Source organism: Danio aesculapii, chromosome 9, assembly GCF_903798145.1.
Source record: "Danio aesculapii chromosome 9, fDanAes4.1, whole genome shotgun sequence".
Taxonomy (NCBI): Eukaryota; Metazoa; Chordata; class Actinopteri; order Cypriniformes; family Danionidae; genus Danio; species Danio aesculapii.
This window is the reverse complement of record NC_079443.1, coordinates 48,852,417-48,870,328: the sequence shown is the minus strand read 5'-3', so window position 1 is coordinate 48,870,328 and position 17,912 is coordinate 48,852,417. Positions and strand designations below refer to the sequence as shown.

At 34.8% G+C, this 17,912-nt stretch overlaps 1 protein-coding gene across 9 annotated transcripts in view; it reads left to right on the top strand.

Annotated features, from left to right (window-relative positions):
* Positions 1-17,912, top strand: part of tns1b (tensin 1b) — a 549,979-nt gene that overhangs the window by 369,683 nt on the left and 162,384 nt on the right. For 8 of the 9 annotated variants that reach the window (XM_056465912.1, XM_056465911.1, XM_056465908.1 and 5 more), the window contains one exon: positions 15,943-15,992. In XM_056465912.1, coding sequence (XP_056321887.1) covers positions 15,943-15,992 — 50 coding nt within the window. Of the gene's footprint in view, positions 1-5,816; positions 6,061-15,942; positions 15,993-17,912 lie in introns of those variants that run through there. The other variant, XM_056465914.1, reaches the window with a different exon arrangement.

The following is a 17,912-nucleotide window of genomic DNA, read 5'->3' as shown; positions in this document are numbered from 1 at the left end:
TTAGGGTAATTAGGCAAGTCATTATATAACAGTGGTATGTTGTGTAGACAATCGAAACAAAATATTGCTTAATGGGGGCTAATAATATTGACCTTAAAATGTTTATTTATTTATTTATTTATTTATTTATTTATTTATTTATTTATTTATTTATTTATTTATTTATTTATTTATTTATTTATTTTATTCTAACCAAAATAAAACAAATAAGACTGTCTCCAGAAGAAAAAAAATGTATAGGAAATACTGTGAAAAAATCCATGTTCTGTTAAACCTTTCACATGTATGATCACACCGGTGTGATTAGAATGTTCAGAGCGCACGTCATCAACTGCTAAAATTAAAATCTGACGCCGCGTTCTGAGGCACAGAAAGAGTTGTGCAGCACTTGTCATAAATCACAGTTTATCCATGCTTTCAAACAAATAACATTTATTTTAGGTTTCAGACATTCAAATACATATAATTACAAGCAAAACACACCATTTAAGGTTCGTAAAACACACCGATGTCTATGGAGACAGCAATAATAATAATTTTACAATATAACTGGACGATGTGCTTTGTTCACATAAAATACACACTGTTTATGTTACTAGAATATTTTCTCTACTCCTATATCAGTTACTTAGCAGAAAATTATAAATTAACATGACGTAAGTCCAGCAGCTCGGATCTCTCCTGCAGTTGTTACTAGAAGGGATACAGCTACATCACAAGTTAACTGATTATAAGTAAAAAAGTATTATTACTTATTAAATTATGCAATAACTGTATTTTATTGCATACTTCACTCCTAAACTCAATAGTCATGGTAATGTAAAAATATTATTTATGCTATATTGACTTGAGTATCGTTAGCTCTATCCTGTCTATACTTCACTGCAACGCTGAAAAGGTAGAAGCCTAGATATAAAATACAATTTTAATAGATTATGCTATATTAACATGAGTATCCTCAGCTGTATATCATAATAAAATACAATTAATGCATAGTTTAATAAATAATATAAATACTGCTCATTAGCTTTCGATCACAGCTGTATCCCTACTAGCAACAACTAAAAAAAAAAACTACCCATTACTCGTCATATAACAAATAATACAATCTTTAAGCTGTTTAAAAGCTTAATGATTGTATTGAGCTTTTACTTACAGAAAGGGGCAAAAAGAAACAAAACATGAAATATACCATTGAAGTCAGAATTATTAGCCCCCCTTTGAGTTTGTTTTCCTTTTTTAAATATTTTACAAATGATGTTTAACAGAGCAAGAGAATGTCTGATAATATATTTTCTTCTGGAGAAAGTCTTATTTGTTTTATTTTGGCTAGAATAAAAGCAGTTGTTAATTTAAAAAATCAAAACATATGATGTTCAAAATAGTTAGCCCCTTTAAGCTAATTTTTTTGATAGTCTACAGAGCAAACCATCATATTCAGTAACTTGCCTAATTACCATAACCTGCGTAGTTAGCCTAGTTAAGCATTTAAATGTCACTTTGAGCCAGGGGTGGGCAAACTCGGTCCTGGAGAGCCGGTGTCCTGCACAGTTTAGCTCCAACGCTGATCAAACACACCTGCTTATAGAGAATTAGTGATCTTGGAGACACTGATTAGCATGTTCAGGTGTGTTTGATTAGAGTTGAAGCTAAACTATGCAGGACACCGGCCCTCCAAGACAGAGTTTGCCACCCCTGCTTTAGGCTGTATAGAAGTGTCCTGAAAAATATCTAGTCAAATATTATTTACCGTTATCATAGCAAAGATAAGGTAAATCAGTTATTAGAAATGAGTTATTAAAACTATTATGTTTAGAAATGTGTTGAAAAAAAATCTTCTCTCTGTTAAACAGAAATTGGAGGAAAAAATATACAGGGCAACTAATACTTCTGACCTCAACTGTACATAGATCATTGGGGCTGGTGGGTCATGTGATAAACTTGACGCGTTGTAATGGGAACTTTAGAACACAATGGATTCTAATTAACAGTCACAAAAAAAAAAAAACAGCTGGAGTATTTAAAACTCACATATGAAAGGGTTAAACATCATTTGTAAAATATTTGAGAGAAAAAAATTACAGGAGGGCTAATAATTCTGACTTCAACTGTGTGTTTGCAGCTGAATTACTCATTGATGAGAGCCTGCACTGCCCTCACCTCACGGTCAGTTAGTTGCGGTTATACTGACGTCTTTGATTCACAATAACAAACCCTTTGAATCTCAAGATCGGTTTGTCATATGACCTCCTGCGCCGTGTTTCTAGTTCAAGAGTTTATTTCTCAAGCAGAGCTTGATACATGTTGGTCTTTTTCTTTCATTTATTATTTAGAGCATGATTCTTCTGAAGGAGTGACTCTGATAGATGATTTTTGGAGAATCTCTTTGGTTTGACTGTAGAAAGTGGGTTTTACTTATTATGCCTTTTGGCTCTCGTTTGGGCGAGTCGTATTAAGAGGAATCACATTTGTTCTCATCCCTTGAGATAAAGGGTTCATTGTCCTATGAAGGCATACAGAACACAAAACTCCCCCCCTTTGCAAAAAAAGAGCGTTTATTGAAGACAGAACGGCAAAATTTCTGATCTTCAATATCATGACGTCAAGCGGATTAGACAGTAGCACACAGCCACCCTCATTTACACGTCAACAACAGCTGTTTAGTATTCAGGAATTTGATCCAACAAACACCGGGAAGAGAATTTTCTAAGTAATTTAATTATTAGTATGCCCAATTTGGGTGTCCACATCAATTTAATGTTTAAAATATTTATCTTTGCTAATGGAACGCATATAAATCAAATTAAATGTCCACCGCAGTACAAAAATGCCAAAACATGCGAGAATTTAGCATACAGTATTTTCATTGGTGCAGGATGAGTTATCGAAATTTGAAATGGGTTTAAGTCTTACATGGGTTTTATTATGCACCTTTTACAAGATATTATATAATAATTCAGTTTTTTTGTTGTTTTTTTTTTTTTGCATGGGTGGAAGCAAAAACTTTTCATGTGCATCTGTTTAAATGCAAATGAGCTGCTGCTTACCGCCCCTTTCCAGTTAAGGACTGAGTCTTTACAGCTAGGACCTTGGATACTCCAGCAAAAACAAATACAATATATGTGTGAATTGTAATTCTCAGAGTTTTAAATTAGATTTAGTTTAAAATGACATGTTTTCATGACAACTATTTAGCCAAAAACAAAAGTTTTTCCCTTCAAGTTTATATGACAAGATTTTCACAACAATCCGTTTTTATAAGTTCACAAAAATGGCCCAAAATGCTCTAATATGTATGCCAGGCCATCGTCAGCTTGTTAATAAGCAGTACCTGTAGGAAGTGATGACGTTCTTTCTGCCAGTCATCGTCGTGTCTATGTAATATTTGCCATGTATGTAAGATGCGTCTCTACTTTTAGTTGTGATGTCAAGTAAACCCACACTTTGTTGAAGAAGCGTTAGCAAACACTTGAGCAACAAAAACACTAACGATGTAGAATTATGTGGTCGAAGTGCACTTTTTCTCTTACATTTTCTTTTTGAAACACTATTGGATGGGTTTAGGGAAGGATTTAGGTCAGTGGTTCGCTGGTCTATGTGATTGGTTGGGTTTACGGAAGGATTTAGGTCAGTGGTTCGCTGGTCTATGTGATTGGTTAGGTTCAGGGAAGGATTTAGGTCAGTGGTTTGCTGGTCTATGTGATTGGTTGGGTTTAGGAAAGGTTTTAGGTAAGTGGTTCGCTGGTCTATGTTATTGGTTGGGTTTAGGGAAGGATTTAGGTCAGTGGTTCGCTGGTCTATGTTATTGGTTGGGTTTAGGGAAGGATTTAGGTCAGTGGTTCGCTGGTCTATGTGATCAGTATGAAAATCTCAGCCTTATCGTGGACATGTACAGTATCTGAACAATGCCGTGTATCTGAAACATTCTACAAAACTAAGTCAGTGGTCCTCAACCACCGGGCTGCAGACCGGTACCGGTTTGTGCATGAATTGGTACCGGGCCACACAAGAACTCATTAATTATTTCCGTTTTACTTATTATCTGAGTCTGAATGATCTATTATTTTTAAAAATCTTTTATTTTGGAAAATGACCGTATTCTCTCGCTTACACCTCGGTCATTTGAGCGCCCAAATTTAACCCACAAGCAGCAAAATGAGTGAGAAACAGGCATCTTTACTAAAGTTTCTTTACTAAAACGCTCAGTGAAGGACCCTCAAACTGCCAAGGAATGGATCCACAACCCATTTGTCAACAAATCAGCTGAATCCAGCATGGATGTGCAAGAAGATCAACTGCTGGAGATCACAAATGATGGCGGCCTTTTAAAGGCCGTTCGCATATCGCGTCTTTTCTAGAGTTTGCACAAGTCCGTTGTTTCCAATGGAGGTGCTCGTGCTTGCAGACCAGAAGCACCCAGTTGAATGAATTCCGCGAGCGCACCACGAATCACATGACAAGAATTGACCAATCAGCTTCACCTTGTATGGAAAATAAACATTTTGGTACGGCTAATTATATCAGACAAACACAGAGCACCCAAACACTGCAGTGCTTTGTAATTTTTTCCATAAATAAAACTTGTATCAGAGTGACAGCAATGTTTTGTCAGCTTCTCTTCCTTTGAGAAATCGTTTTAAACAGCACACGCCCCCCCTCCCCACGGTCCGCAATAAAATTGTCAAGTGTTGACCGGTCCGCAGTAATATAAAGATTGAGGACCATTACCCTAAATAATGTGCAGCACCCTCTAGTGGATTTGACATATGAGACATGCAACAAAATGTACCAATGGTGACATACTTTACGTTTACTAGAAATGTAGGCGTTTCCAATGAGCTGCTATTATAACACAGTTTAGTTCTGTAGATTCATAAAAAAAGGATTACAAAGGACTTTAATATAGTTGTGGTGTACTAAACAGTGGGCGTGGCTTGTTTTTTCTTCTGTGAGTTGATTGGATGTGGTAAAATGCGTATGTTTAGATCTGGAAAAGGGTTTTGGTAGAGTTATTACTACTTAACAGACACCTCCTCCTCACCATTTCTGTTTGTTGTTATATCGCTATTAAATTTGATAGCTGGACAGGCGTGGTTAAGTATGTAAACCACGCCCAATACCTTAGGCTCAGAATCTAACTGAAAATAAACAGGAAGTCCATTTTCAGGTTTTAATTATAGATTACAAGGACAAACAATTATTATTATTTTTTTTTTAATGGAATGCGCAGATGAGTTGTTCACCACAAAACTAGCAATGTGAGCTAACAAAATCAATATGGTTAGTTTTGATTTCATGTGTACTTTAATAACTATGTAAACATCTGTAAAAAGGGACAATTTCACATGCAACATGAGCATTTACAAAGAAGTCCCAAAGAAACGAACACAGCCTGCTTCGGGGTCAGCGAAAGGATGGAAAGCTACGAAATTATGGTTATTTTTAGCATCATAAGTGGACCTTGGGGACTAAAAGTATGTATAAACAAGCAAAGACGAAAAGTACGATGTGTCCGCCTTTAAATGAAAAAAAGGAGACTGTACGTTTGTATTCCAGTGGAAAGCGAGGTGATGGACCATGGTTTACTGGAGGTGACACAAGTGTGAATAAGTTGAAGGCATGGGGTGGGAATGATCATCTCCTCCAGTCAGCTGCTGAGTGTGTGACCCAGAGAGGGGAGCAAAGGCTAGACCCGAGATCCAAACAAACGCGGGTGGCAGAAGCACAGCATGGGAAAGAGGGAGGGGAAGGTGCTGAGGAAAAAAGGAGGGGCTGAAGAAGGAGGCGGGAGGGAAGACAACAAGGGAAAGAGTAACTCTGCTAGTGGGAGAAGAAGGAAGAAAGCTGCGGTCCGCTTTTGAGTTTTGAAGCCAGGCATGTGGCATCCACGGTGCAGCACACAACCAAAATAGAGCCGGGAAATTTGAGGCGTGCTTCGGGAAAAGGGGAATGCAAGAAGGGAAGCGCTACTTCCCGACCATGAATCCCAGCGGCTCTTTACGGAGGCGATTGTCCTCTTGGCGCGATGCGTGGAGGTGGAGTACGGGTTACCTGTTCAAGGTAGGCCTTCAGGGTTTTCTGCCCTGACCTTTCTGGTTGCACACTTTTGGCTCCAAAATTGGGTTTTCAGATTAAAGAACTACTTTGGATTCACAGAACCAATCAGAATTCCTCACAGAACCAATCAAAAGAGGTTTTGTAAACAACAAAGGATCTACAGTTGGCATTGGAAAACCTCGATTTTTGAAGAGTGTAGGTTTTTTTTGTGCGGTGGCAACTTTTCCCACAAACCTCTCCCTCGCTTTCTTCCATGCACTCTCTGATCGTTCATTTGTCGAAAAGCAGCATTTCCAGCTGGTTTTGATCAAGCCTAGCAGAGACCCCCACACCCACCCTTTCTTGGCTGTCCTTCTGGGGGTCGCAATTATCGGCTGATTAAGGGAATGTTTTTGGAGCCGGGCATGGTGTGGCGAGAGATGGAAGGTGGACCCTGTGGATGGAGGAAAGGGGGTTTTGCTGTGCCAGGGTGTTTCACTTGAGTGTGTCGCAATGTCTTCCTTGGGCTATAAGCTAGAGATTTTTGGCAGTCTCTGTTATGTATGGCTTATTTGTGTTTCCTTGAGTTTTATGATGGTTTATAATGACCTGGCTCAGTAATCTATACACACCAAAAGCGTGTTACTCTACAAAATGTGTTAATGGTTTTTTTGCAGTCTGTTCATTTAAAGCTTGATTGGTCTCTAAATACTGTAAGCGCAAATAATGGTGTAGTAATTTTCACTGGATACTTGGAAAGGATGATGGTTATTTAGGAAATTATCATGTGGGGCTATTTCCAAAGAGCTTAAAGGGATAGTTCATCCCGCAAAAAAAATAAATGTTCCATCATTGTTAACGAAAGTTATTTTGAGGGATATTTCAACATGTGGAAGGCAGTGTAAGTCGATTTTTAATCATATACATTGCTGACCAATGGAAACCAGGTTTAGAAAACCTGTTTGGAAACAGTCCTGTTCCAGAGCCAGTCTCTATAGGCAATAGCTCTGGAAAAGAACTGTTTCCAAACAGGTTTTGTAAACCTGGTTTCCATCGGTGACCCTGGATTACAAAACCAGTCTTATGTTGCAAAAATTGTCAAAAACATTAGAATATTAAGTAAAGATCATGCTCCATGAAGACATTTAATACATTTTCTTTCGTAAATATATTTTTTATTAGTAATATGCATTGATAAGAACTTGATTTGACAATTTTAAAGGTCATTGTCTCAGTATTCAGATTTTTTTAAATCCTCGGATTTTAGACTTTCAAATAGTTGTCTCGGCCAAATATTGTGCTGTATCTTGTCAAACACATTTAATCGAAAATGTATTTATTCAGCTTTCAGACAATGTAAAAAAACTCAAAAACTTTGTACTTAAGACCACTTTTGTTGTCCAAGGTTTCAAATAGGATTTGTTGGACAAAAATCTCACCTATTTCTGAATAAAATATATGATTAAATCCAAATCTAATATAGCTACACACACTAAGGCATCAGTCATTAAACAATTACGTGGGGCGACATATTTTGCATTTAAGTAAAAATGTAGGCATTTCCAATGAGCTGGAGTTTAGTTCTATAGATTCATAAAAAAAGAATACAACCAACTTTAATATAGTTGTGGTGTTAAAGTCCGCATGAAATGAACGCTGCGACCAATTTATATATTTTTTTCTTGTATTGTGAAGCAGTTTCTAGTGGATTTGTCATCTGAAACGTGCAATGAAATGTACCTGGGGCAAATTATTTTACGTTTTTTCAACTCGAGCTGATTGGACGTGGTATAGTAGGTGTTTTGTTTAGATCTGGAAAGAGGTTTTGGGAGAGTTATGACAGCCTAACAGACACCTCCTCCTCACCATTTCTGTGTTTTGTCATTGTACTATCAAAACTGACAACTGGATGGTTAAGTATGTTAGCCACGCCAGTACCTTATGATGAGAATCTAACTGATTCACATTAAGACCAGTTTTGTGGTCCAAAGTCTCAAATAGGATCTGTTGGATACTATAATCTTGCTTATTTCTGAATAAAATGTATGATTAAATCCAAATCTAATATAGTTATACACACTAAGGCATCAGTCATTAAACAATTTCCCATGTAAACCGGATTCAAACCTCAGTATGCTGTTGTCCCATTGCAGACATCCAAACGTAAAATTTTCCCATCATTTCATTTCCTCAAGTTGTTCTATACTATTCTAAGACTGCTACATATGGAAAACCACATGTAAAGTCCATACAGTCTCTAGAAAAGGGCCTCAGCACTGTGTGTAATTATACGTTGGATTCTGGGTTTTCTTAGTAAGCATTGTTCCTTTTTAGCCATGTCAGTCATGCCCTAGTATGTCATTTAGACGGTGAGCGTAAACCACCCATCTTTCGAGGCTCTCCTACTTTTGTGAGACTCAGAGTTGAGGATATTTGCACTTTTCTTTGTCTCTTGATGTGATATTAAAGGTGTATTTTTGTCACACTACAAGCACCAAATCAAATTGCCAAAAAAGACACTTTTTAAAATACATATACACTCTAAAAAATGATTAGTTGATAGGGCTGGGCAATTAATCAAAAAGTAATCCAAATCTACGTTCAAAACCTAAAATCGATCTATAAACCTTTTTCGGTCAATTTTTTTGATTACTTTCCCTACCACATATGGAGTCACATGACCTCACTCTGTTAAGTCTTTAAGACAGCATATTTCCCATTACATTACTTATTATTATTGTTTTTGTTATTTTTGTTATTATTGTTAAAATTATTATTTACATCAAAATATTTGTCTTCATAAGATGCAAGAAATACATTGTTTAAAATATTATTTATGTGTTTTAATTTCAGTTGTTTAGAGTTGATGTTTAATAAATAATCATAGATAGTAGATAGTGTGTGTTTCCTTAAATTCCTTTGAAATTGAAATCAAAATAAAAGTGAAATAAAAATCTTTTACTTGTAACGTGAGCATATTTACTGTACAAAACATGTCATTGGACTATTGGCAAAATAAAAAAGTAAATAAAATAATTGTTCATTACTTGTAAACGAGTCCAAATGTTCAATTAATCGAGATTTAGATTTTAGGCCAAATCACCCAGCACTATTAGTTGACTTTACTTAAAATAAGTAAGTTAGCCTCTTGATTTTTAAACAAATAGTTGACTTTACTTAAAGTAAACACGTTGCCTTATTTTTAAAAGTAAATAAACTATGTGGATTATAAAAAACTAAGTTAAAGCCACTTAAAAGTTCCAAGTTACAACGGTTTGCTCACTTTTTTTAAAGGTGCTTTCTGTAAGTTTTTGACTCTCTTAAAGCATAAAAATAACACAATATGCTTGCAGATATTAAAGAAACATGCTAAGCGAACATTCTTGTTTATCTAAAAAACAAAGCTATAGTTATTCTGCTTTGAAAATGCAAGTTACGTGCTGGAACACTGTCTTTGTTTGGGGTTTTTCTACCCACCCACTGCCAGTTCAGCCAATTATATTTCAGCACCCTGGGTTGCCTTGTTGGAAAACAGCGTATTTCATTCATTCAGAAAGGCTCTGAAAACATGCGTCCATGATCAAATTGTGACCTCCGGTGGACAGTAGCAGACTCCAAAATGAGATGCAGATTTAGAGTTCCACATGAGGTTATTAATTAGCAAATAATATAAATATTATGAACGATTTAGCCGGCAGCAAGCTCTCTGTAAATCTCACATGGTTGCCCATTGAAGCTAAGCAGGGCTGCACCCGGTCAGTACCTGGATGGAAGACCACATGGGAAAGCTAGGTTGCTGCCCGAAGCGCAGTCTTTCGAATGAGACGTTAAATCGAGGTGGTCGTTAAAAATCCCAGGATGTCCTTCGAAAAAGAGTAGGGGTTTAACCCCAACATCCTGGCCAAATTTGCCCACTGGCTTCTGTCCATCGTGGCCTCCTAACCTTCCCCATATTACAATTGGCTTCAACACTCTGTCCTCTCAACCAATCAGCTGATGTGTGGTGTGCAGTCTGGCGCAATATGACTGCCGTCGCGTCATCCAGGTGGATACTGCACACTGGTAGGGGATGAGGAGATTCCCCCCCTTTGAGTGTCTAGAAAAGTGCTATATAAATGTAAGGAATTATTATTATTATTATTATTATTATTATTAGTATTATTATTATTATTATTAATATAAACTTTAGGTGAGCAGGCTACATTGTAACCCCCTGTCCTAACAACACACTACATGACAATATTGGTAAGGTTTATAATCTTATTAATACATATTAACCCTCTTTAACATGAAGTATAGATGCTGAACCACTGATATGTGTTGATTTTTAGTCTAAAGTTGTAAAGTTCAATTTCAAAGGGTTTATTTTATTTTCAAGATCTGAGGTGAACTATCTGTTGCTGCTTTCAGTAGTATGGCAATAAATGTCATGTAAAATGGCATTTACACTCACTTTATTAGCATTTAACGCCAAAAAAATAGATGAGGTGTACCTGAGGTGATCATTGTCAGGTTTCCGTTGTTTAGCTGGAAAAAAATAGAAGCCATTTCTAAAATATCAGTGCCAGGAGTTGGTTAGAACAAAACCCATTTTAATATAAAATATCCCTTCTATCTCGTGCCGTTGCTTTTATTTAGAGCACAATTTAAATCACCCTTAAATCAGCATTTAGGCTCGATAGTCAGGCACACTCCTGCATTCTCAATCTGGCAACCTGCGTTTGCCTGTGTTTTGTTTCAGGAATGCAATACCTAGTTCAACCACTGTGTCAAACGTACATACTGCACCTTTAAGTAGAGTCATCTTGACAATTTTAAGGCAACAGGTTTACTAATTTTTTTTAAATAATTGATATTACTAATCAAAAATCAAGTTTTGTTGTATTACGAAAGAACATTTACAAAATGTCTTCATGGAGCATGATTTTTAATTAATATTTGAATGATTTTGACAGTTTTGACACTGTATTTTGGCTATTCCCACAGATATACCCTAGCAACATAAGGCTGTTGTTATAATCCAGGGTCACATTTGATTAAATAAAATATGAACTGGCTCTTGAAAAGGACTGTTTCCAAACAGGTTTTCTATTGGTCATCAATTATTTAAGTATAAAACAAATAATCACATTTACAGTCTAATTTAAATCAAAATTTAACTCACAAATGAACATTTACTCATCATTTACTCACCCTCAAGTGGTTATACACTTTTATGAGTTTCTTTATTCTGTTGAACACAAAAGATTTTGAAGAACGCTGAAAACCTGTAACCATCAACTTCACTTGTAGGATAAACAAATACTATGGAATGGTTACAAGGGTGCATCTTTCTTTGAAATATCTTCTTTTGCATTTAACAGATGAAAGAAACTCATAAAGGTTTGAATAAAGTAAAAGGTGAGTATAAATTATGACAAAATTTTCATTTTTTGGTGAAAACCTGTTTGGAAACAGTCCTTTTCTGGAGCCAAGTCCACATTTTATTTAATCAAATGTGACCCTGGATTACAAAACCATCTTATGTACTATGTGCATAATTATAAAACAATAAATAGATTAAACCAACTTAACAATTCCAAGTTACAATTGGTTTACTTTATTTTTTAATTAAATACAACTTGTCTCTTTTAAGGCAATGGGTTTACTCACTTTTTTAAGTAAAGTAAATACGCTGAAAACCTATAACCATCGACTTCAATTGTAGGAAAAACAGGTATTATGGAAGTCAATAGTTACAGGTTTCCACCTTTCTTTGAAATATCTTCTTTTGTGTTTAATAGAAGAAAGAAACTCAAAAGGGTTTAAAACAAGTAAAGGGTGAGTAAAAAGAAGCAGTCCTTTTCCAGAGTCAGTCCATATTTTATTTAATCAAATGTGACCCTGGATTTCAAAACCATCTTATGAACTATGTGCTTAAATGTATATAAAAATAAGTTAAATAAACTTAACAGTTCCAAGTTACAATGGGTTTGCTCACTTTTTAAATTAATTCAACTTGTCTCTTTTAAGGCAATGGGTTTACTCACTTTTTTAAGTAAAGTAAATCACTTTTTACAGCAGAGTTTAAATTAAAATTTCACTCACAAATTAACATTTACTCATTATTTACTCATCAAGTTGTTATACACTTTGAGTTTCTTTCTTCTTTTTAACACAAAATAAGATATTTTGATGAACGCTAAAAACCTGTAACCACCGACTTCGATTGTAGGATAAACAATTACTATGGAAGTCAAAGGTTACAAGTTTCCATCATTCTTTGAAATATCTTCTTTTAAAGCATAAAGGGTTCAAGTAAAGGATGAGTAAAAGGAAACATTCCTTTTGCCAGAGCCAGTCCATATTTTATTTAATCAAATGTAATCCTGGATTGCAAAACCATCTTATGAACATAATGTGCATAATTATAGAAAAAAAATAAGTTAAATCAACTTAGCAGTTTCAAGTTACAATGGGTTTACTCACTTTTTTAAGTCAACTTGTTGCCTTTTTTAAGGTAAAGTAAATAATCACATTTTTACAGTGTAGTTTAAATGAATAGTTCACTTACAAATTAACATGTACTTATTATTTACTCATCATCAAGTGGTTATACACTTTTATGAGTTTCTTTCTTCTGTTGAACACATAAGAAGAAAATTTAAGAAAACATTTAAGCGCTGTGGAGCTCGTTCTTAAACATCGCTGATTTGCCATGGTGTTTAACAGAAATGACTGTGATTGGCCGTGAAGGTCATCAGTTCACCAAAACTCACCGCTGTTTACTGATTGTAATCACAGCTACAGGGACACTTGTGTGTTTCAAAGTCACGTCGATCAGCTGATTTGTTTATAAGCTATCATACTAGCGATCCGCTGATGAATCGCTGCTTTAAAACGTCCCCTTTATGTGTCCCTGGATCTGTGGTTATACTCAATAAACAGCGGTGAGTTCAGTGAACCGATGACCTTCACGGCCAATCACAGTCTTTTCTGTTGAGCATGCTAACACAATGGCAAATCAGCGCTGTTGAAGAGCATGCTCCAAAGCGCTCAAATGTTCACGAGAAATGGACGTTTTTAAAATTTCAGTACCGATTAGTATCGAATTCCAGTATCGTGACAACCCTAGGTCCATGTTGGTACATCAAAGGTATATATATAAGTACCTAAAGATTTCAAGAGGTCCACTTTTGTACTTTTTAGGTATTAATATGTACCCTTGAGGTATTAATAAGGACCCTTTAGTTACAAATGTGTACCTTTTGAAAAGGTACCACCCCGGTTGACAGCTCTTGTACCTTTATTTCTGAGAGAAGGATGAACAAATACTATGGAAGTCAATGGTGACGGGTTTCTATCTTTTCTTCGAAATGTATTTTGTGTTTAACAGATGAAAGAAACTCATAAAGGCTTGAAACAAGTACAGGGAGAGTCAATTTGGACAGAAATTAGATTTTTGGGTGAATCATCCCTTTAATTCCCTCACCTCAACAGACTGTCATTGTTTCTACAATTTATACAGATGAGATATAATGTTAAATGTTTGATACAGATGCAAATAATGCTCTCTTCAACCTGTGTTAAAGCTGGTTTATATACGGAAAAACACAAACCAACACGAAACAGTCCAAACAAATGGTCTTTTCATTGGTGTAATCAGCAGAACAGCATGAGCTCTGGAGATGCACAGTAAACGTCCCCTGTGGAAAACTGCTTTACGGTCATTTTTAAACAGGAAATGGGCTACAAACATCTGGAAACTGTCGTTTTTGTGAGATCATTATTAGTGATTGTCCTCTTTATCAGCCAGGCTCAATAATTAGATGTGATTTGGTCATTTTGAGATTATCTCTATAGGGTGAACAGCTGTCAGTTGTGTTTCATACTCTACCAACAGCTCTGCAGTGTAGAAAAAAAAAAAAATATATATATATATATATATATTTTTTTTTTTTTTTTTTTTGAAGTAAAAGGTTCTGTATTTTGTGATTTACATGTTTATGAACATGTATATGAGGTTATGAATTGCATTATTGGAGCTTAATCTCTGCTCTGTCGATTTTTGATGTTGAAAATTCAACTGCAGTTTAGCAAGTTGACTTTTATTGGCATTTTATTAGCTTGAATCTATGTATTGTGTAAGAAATGCAATATAAATATATAGATTTAAGTGTAAAATAACAGAAAACAAGTACTAGGAGTTTATTACCAGGTTTTTGTGTCATAATATACAACACCAGGCCAGACAAAATAAAACTATTTAAAACGTCACTTTTTCAATATTTTCAACTACCAAAATAGTTTATCGATTAAGATCCCATAATGCAAATCAAAAGCATAAATAAATGGGGGAAAAACCCAAACGTGAGCAAAAAATACAGAAAACTGGTAATCTGTGTTTTTTTTTTTTTTTATATAATTTTGCAATAATATAAAGAAAAACACGCCATAAAATCCTTGTTATAGTCTTTAAACTGCTTTGTGAAGGTTTTGTCATTATGTCTTTGGTTTTGTGAACTATATATTTACATTATTTCAGTATTATTGATATGTCGTCTGTTGTCATTTGAGTTTTAAAGCATTAGTGAAGATATATAAAACAAGAAGTTTTCAAGATCATTCTGCATTTTGAAACAGGTCACCTAATCTGCTCCTACATCATTACACACATGGTGCAGGAGATTGGTTAATGTCCTTCAGCAACCAATGAGCTTTCTCCTCAACATTTTAAATGCTCAGTGTTGTTCTTCGCAGTTGTGATAAGTGTGTACATGGAGATAAAGTTCCAGATGCAGCTTTAATAAAGCAAAGGGATGGCTAGACAGGCAGGATCAACAGGAGCAAATAGTACAACATGGGTAATCCAATAGTGTAATCCAGAAAAATAGGCGAATGGTCAGGACAGGCTGCAAAACAACATTAACAGTAAAGCAAACAAGGGAAACACGAAGAAAAAAATGCTAGGAAATGCTCTCTTAAAGTAACCAAGACTCAGTAATGTGTGTGTTAGTGAGCTGTATTTATAGTCCTAGTAATCAGTCTTCACAAGCTTCAGCTCTGTGTTTGCAATCAAGGCGAATACGGGCCAGGTGTGTGTGTCGTGAATGATGGGATTTGTAGTTCATTTGAGTGGCAGAATTGTAGTCCGGGAGACATACTAGCGATCCGCATGTTTTCCAGCGATCTACAAGGTCCAAATCTCTGGTGATCGTGACAGCTGTAATGTTGCAGTGCTTTTTTTTGGAGACCCTCTGCCACCCCAGCTCCACCTGTGTTTAGATCTGCTACAGGGGTTACATGTTTATCGTTTTTGCAGCAGTGTGTTGTATTCTCAGACTGCATGTCTTTGAATATACTGGCAGTAGCAAGTTTTGTCACTTTGCCATAATCATCAAAGCAGCAGTAGCAGCGTAGCAGATCTATTCCGCCAAGACCAAACGCATCAACATTGCCATATACTGTACATATTCATTACCATACATGACCTGAAGTAATTCATTGTTAGTACTTAATGTGCATTAATGCTAACAAGCACAACTTTGGACATTAATAATGCATCAGTGTTGAACTATGATTAATAAATGCTCAACAAGTATTGTCCGTTCTCAATTCATGTTAGTGAATACATTAACTAATGGAACCTTATTGTAAAGTGTGGCCAAAGCAAAGCTTCCCTCTGATTTGTACAATCCTAAGTAGTATTTTCGAAAACACTTTAGTTAATTCACTCCATTTAATATTGGCTGCTTGTTATTACCAGATTAACTGTTGATTAGCATCTTATTTTACATCCCTTACTAACCTAACAATTAATAAGGATTAAATTAGTAGTATATTAAGCTAAATGTCTTAGTTAATGGTTTGCCGATAGCAGGATTGAATATGAAAATAAAATATGACTGTATTTTCCATTTGTTTCAGGGCTCAACCAAATCCTCCAAGAGCATGGAGTCTCGACGCAGACCGTCCAGGTAAAAGATGCTGTTCTCTTCATCGTAAAGCAGTTTGGGCAAGTTCTCATGCAGTTGTATAGTGAACATCTCAAGGGATCTTCATAACATTCCTGCATCCAGCTCTGTTTGACATTTGACTCCGCTTGGATCTGTCTCGCATTCTTTATTGCAGTTTATGAGTTGAAGAATAAACAGGCTTTAAAGCATCTACACAATCTCCAGAGAGCGGTTGTGATGTCCTAATAGGGCTTCTCTCCCACATACTGTATGTTAGATAAATAACAGCATGTTTATCTTGGACGATCGTTTAATGTAGATACTGTAAATGAGACACTGGCCACATGTGAGGAAAGCACATCTGCGTTAACATAATTAATGTCGAAAACGAAGACAGTATTGAACAGAATATGCTATTATTGAAGAAAATTATTGATTTTATTTTCCCAACATATTTTTTTAATGTAATAGATTTAGTAACTAATTTCTTTTGTCCATGATGGCAGTATATACTGTTTTACTAGTTATTTAGAAGATATTAGTGTAAAGTGCAGTGTAAAGGGTTAGCTAGGCTGACTAGGTTTTAGTTAGATTCACTGAGCAATCTATTGTACAACAGTGGTTTGTTCTGTATGCGAAAATGAAATGAAATTAATTAAAATAAATAAAAACTAATTAAATAAAAAATATATATTTTTAAATAAATAAAAAAAGAATAAATTAATTAAATAAAAAGTAATAATAATACAATAAAATATTAAAAAAATAAAATAATAAAAAATAGAATAAAAAATAAAATAAAATAAAAAATAAATAAAAATAAAAACTAAAATAAAAAATAAATAAACAAATTAAATAAAACTTAAAATAAAATAAAATAAAACAAAATAGCAAAATTAAATCAAATTACATTAAATTAACTTATAAATAAATTCTATTAAATACAATAAAAAAACAATAATGTAAAATTTAAACTAAAATAAAATGTTTCAATAAATAATAAAATATATTTAAGGGGATTATAATATTTATTTCAGCCAAACTAAACGAAAGACTTCCACCATAATAAAGTATAAGAGAAAATACTGCGAAAAACATCCTTGTTCTGTTAACATCACTTGGAAAGAACAATAAAAAATCAACAGGATAATTTTGTAATTATAATTTAGTCTTAATCACAAATTAGTTGATTAATGTTATGTACTATGTATTACTAATGTATTATGCACTTCTTTTATCATTACTATTCATATGGGTGTTTTATATTTAGTAAAATCTAGTTTTTACTTGGGTCTCAAACTCAATTTCTGGAGACCAACAAATCCAGATTTTCACACTGCGAAAAACATCTGTCAAAGCTACGATTAAAAAAAAACACAAATTTCCCAATAAATATATCGCAATAATATTTACAGTTCTGTAAGATGACAGTGTATTTTAAGTTTTTAACATATATTTCTTTATTATTGATCTAATGCATAGGTCTCAAATTCAATTCCTGGAGAACCGCAGCTCTGCACGGTTTTGCTCCAACCCTAACCAAACATACTTGATCCAACTAATCAAGGTGTTCAAGACTACTCTGAACACACCGTCATCTTACAGAACTGTAAATATTATTGCGATATATTTATTGCGAAATTTGGTTTTTTTTTTTTAATCGTACCTTTGACTGATGTTTTTCGCAGTGTGGAAATCTGGATTTGTTGGTACAATTGCATTGAGAGGTAGATTACATTAAAATGAAGTCAATAGGTGCATCCCAAATCGCATACTTATGTACTATTCTACGCCATTTTGTATTATAAATAGTGTATGTAGTGCATTCACACTCTAAAGCTCTAAACACAAAGTGCACTGTAAATACCTGGAAGATGCACTTATTCAACCGTTAAAATGAAGCGTGGAATGTTGGACACTTCACGCACTTCACCCACTCAA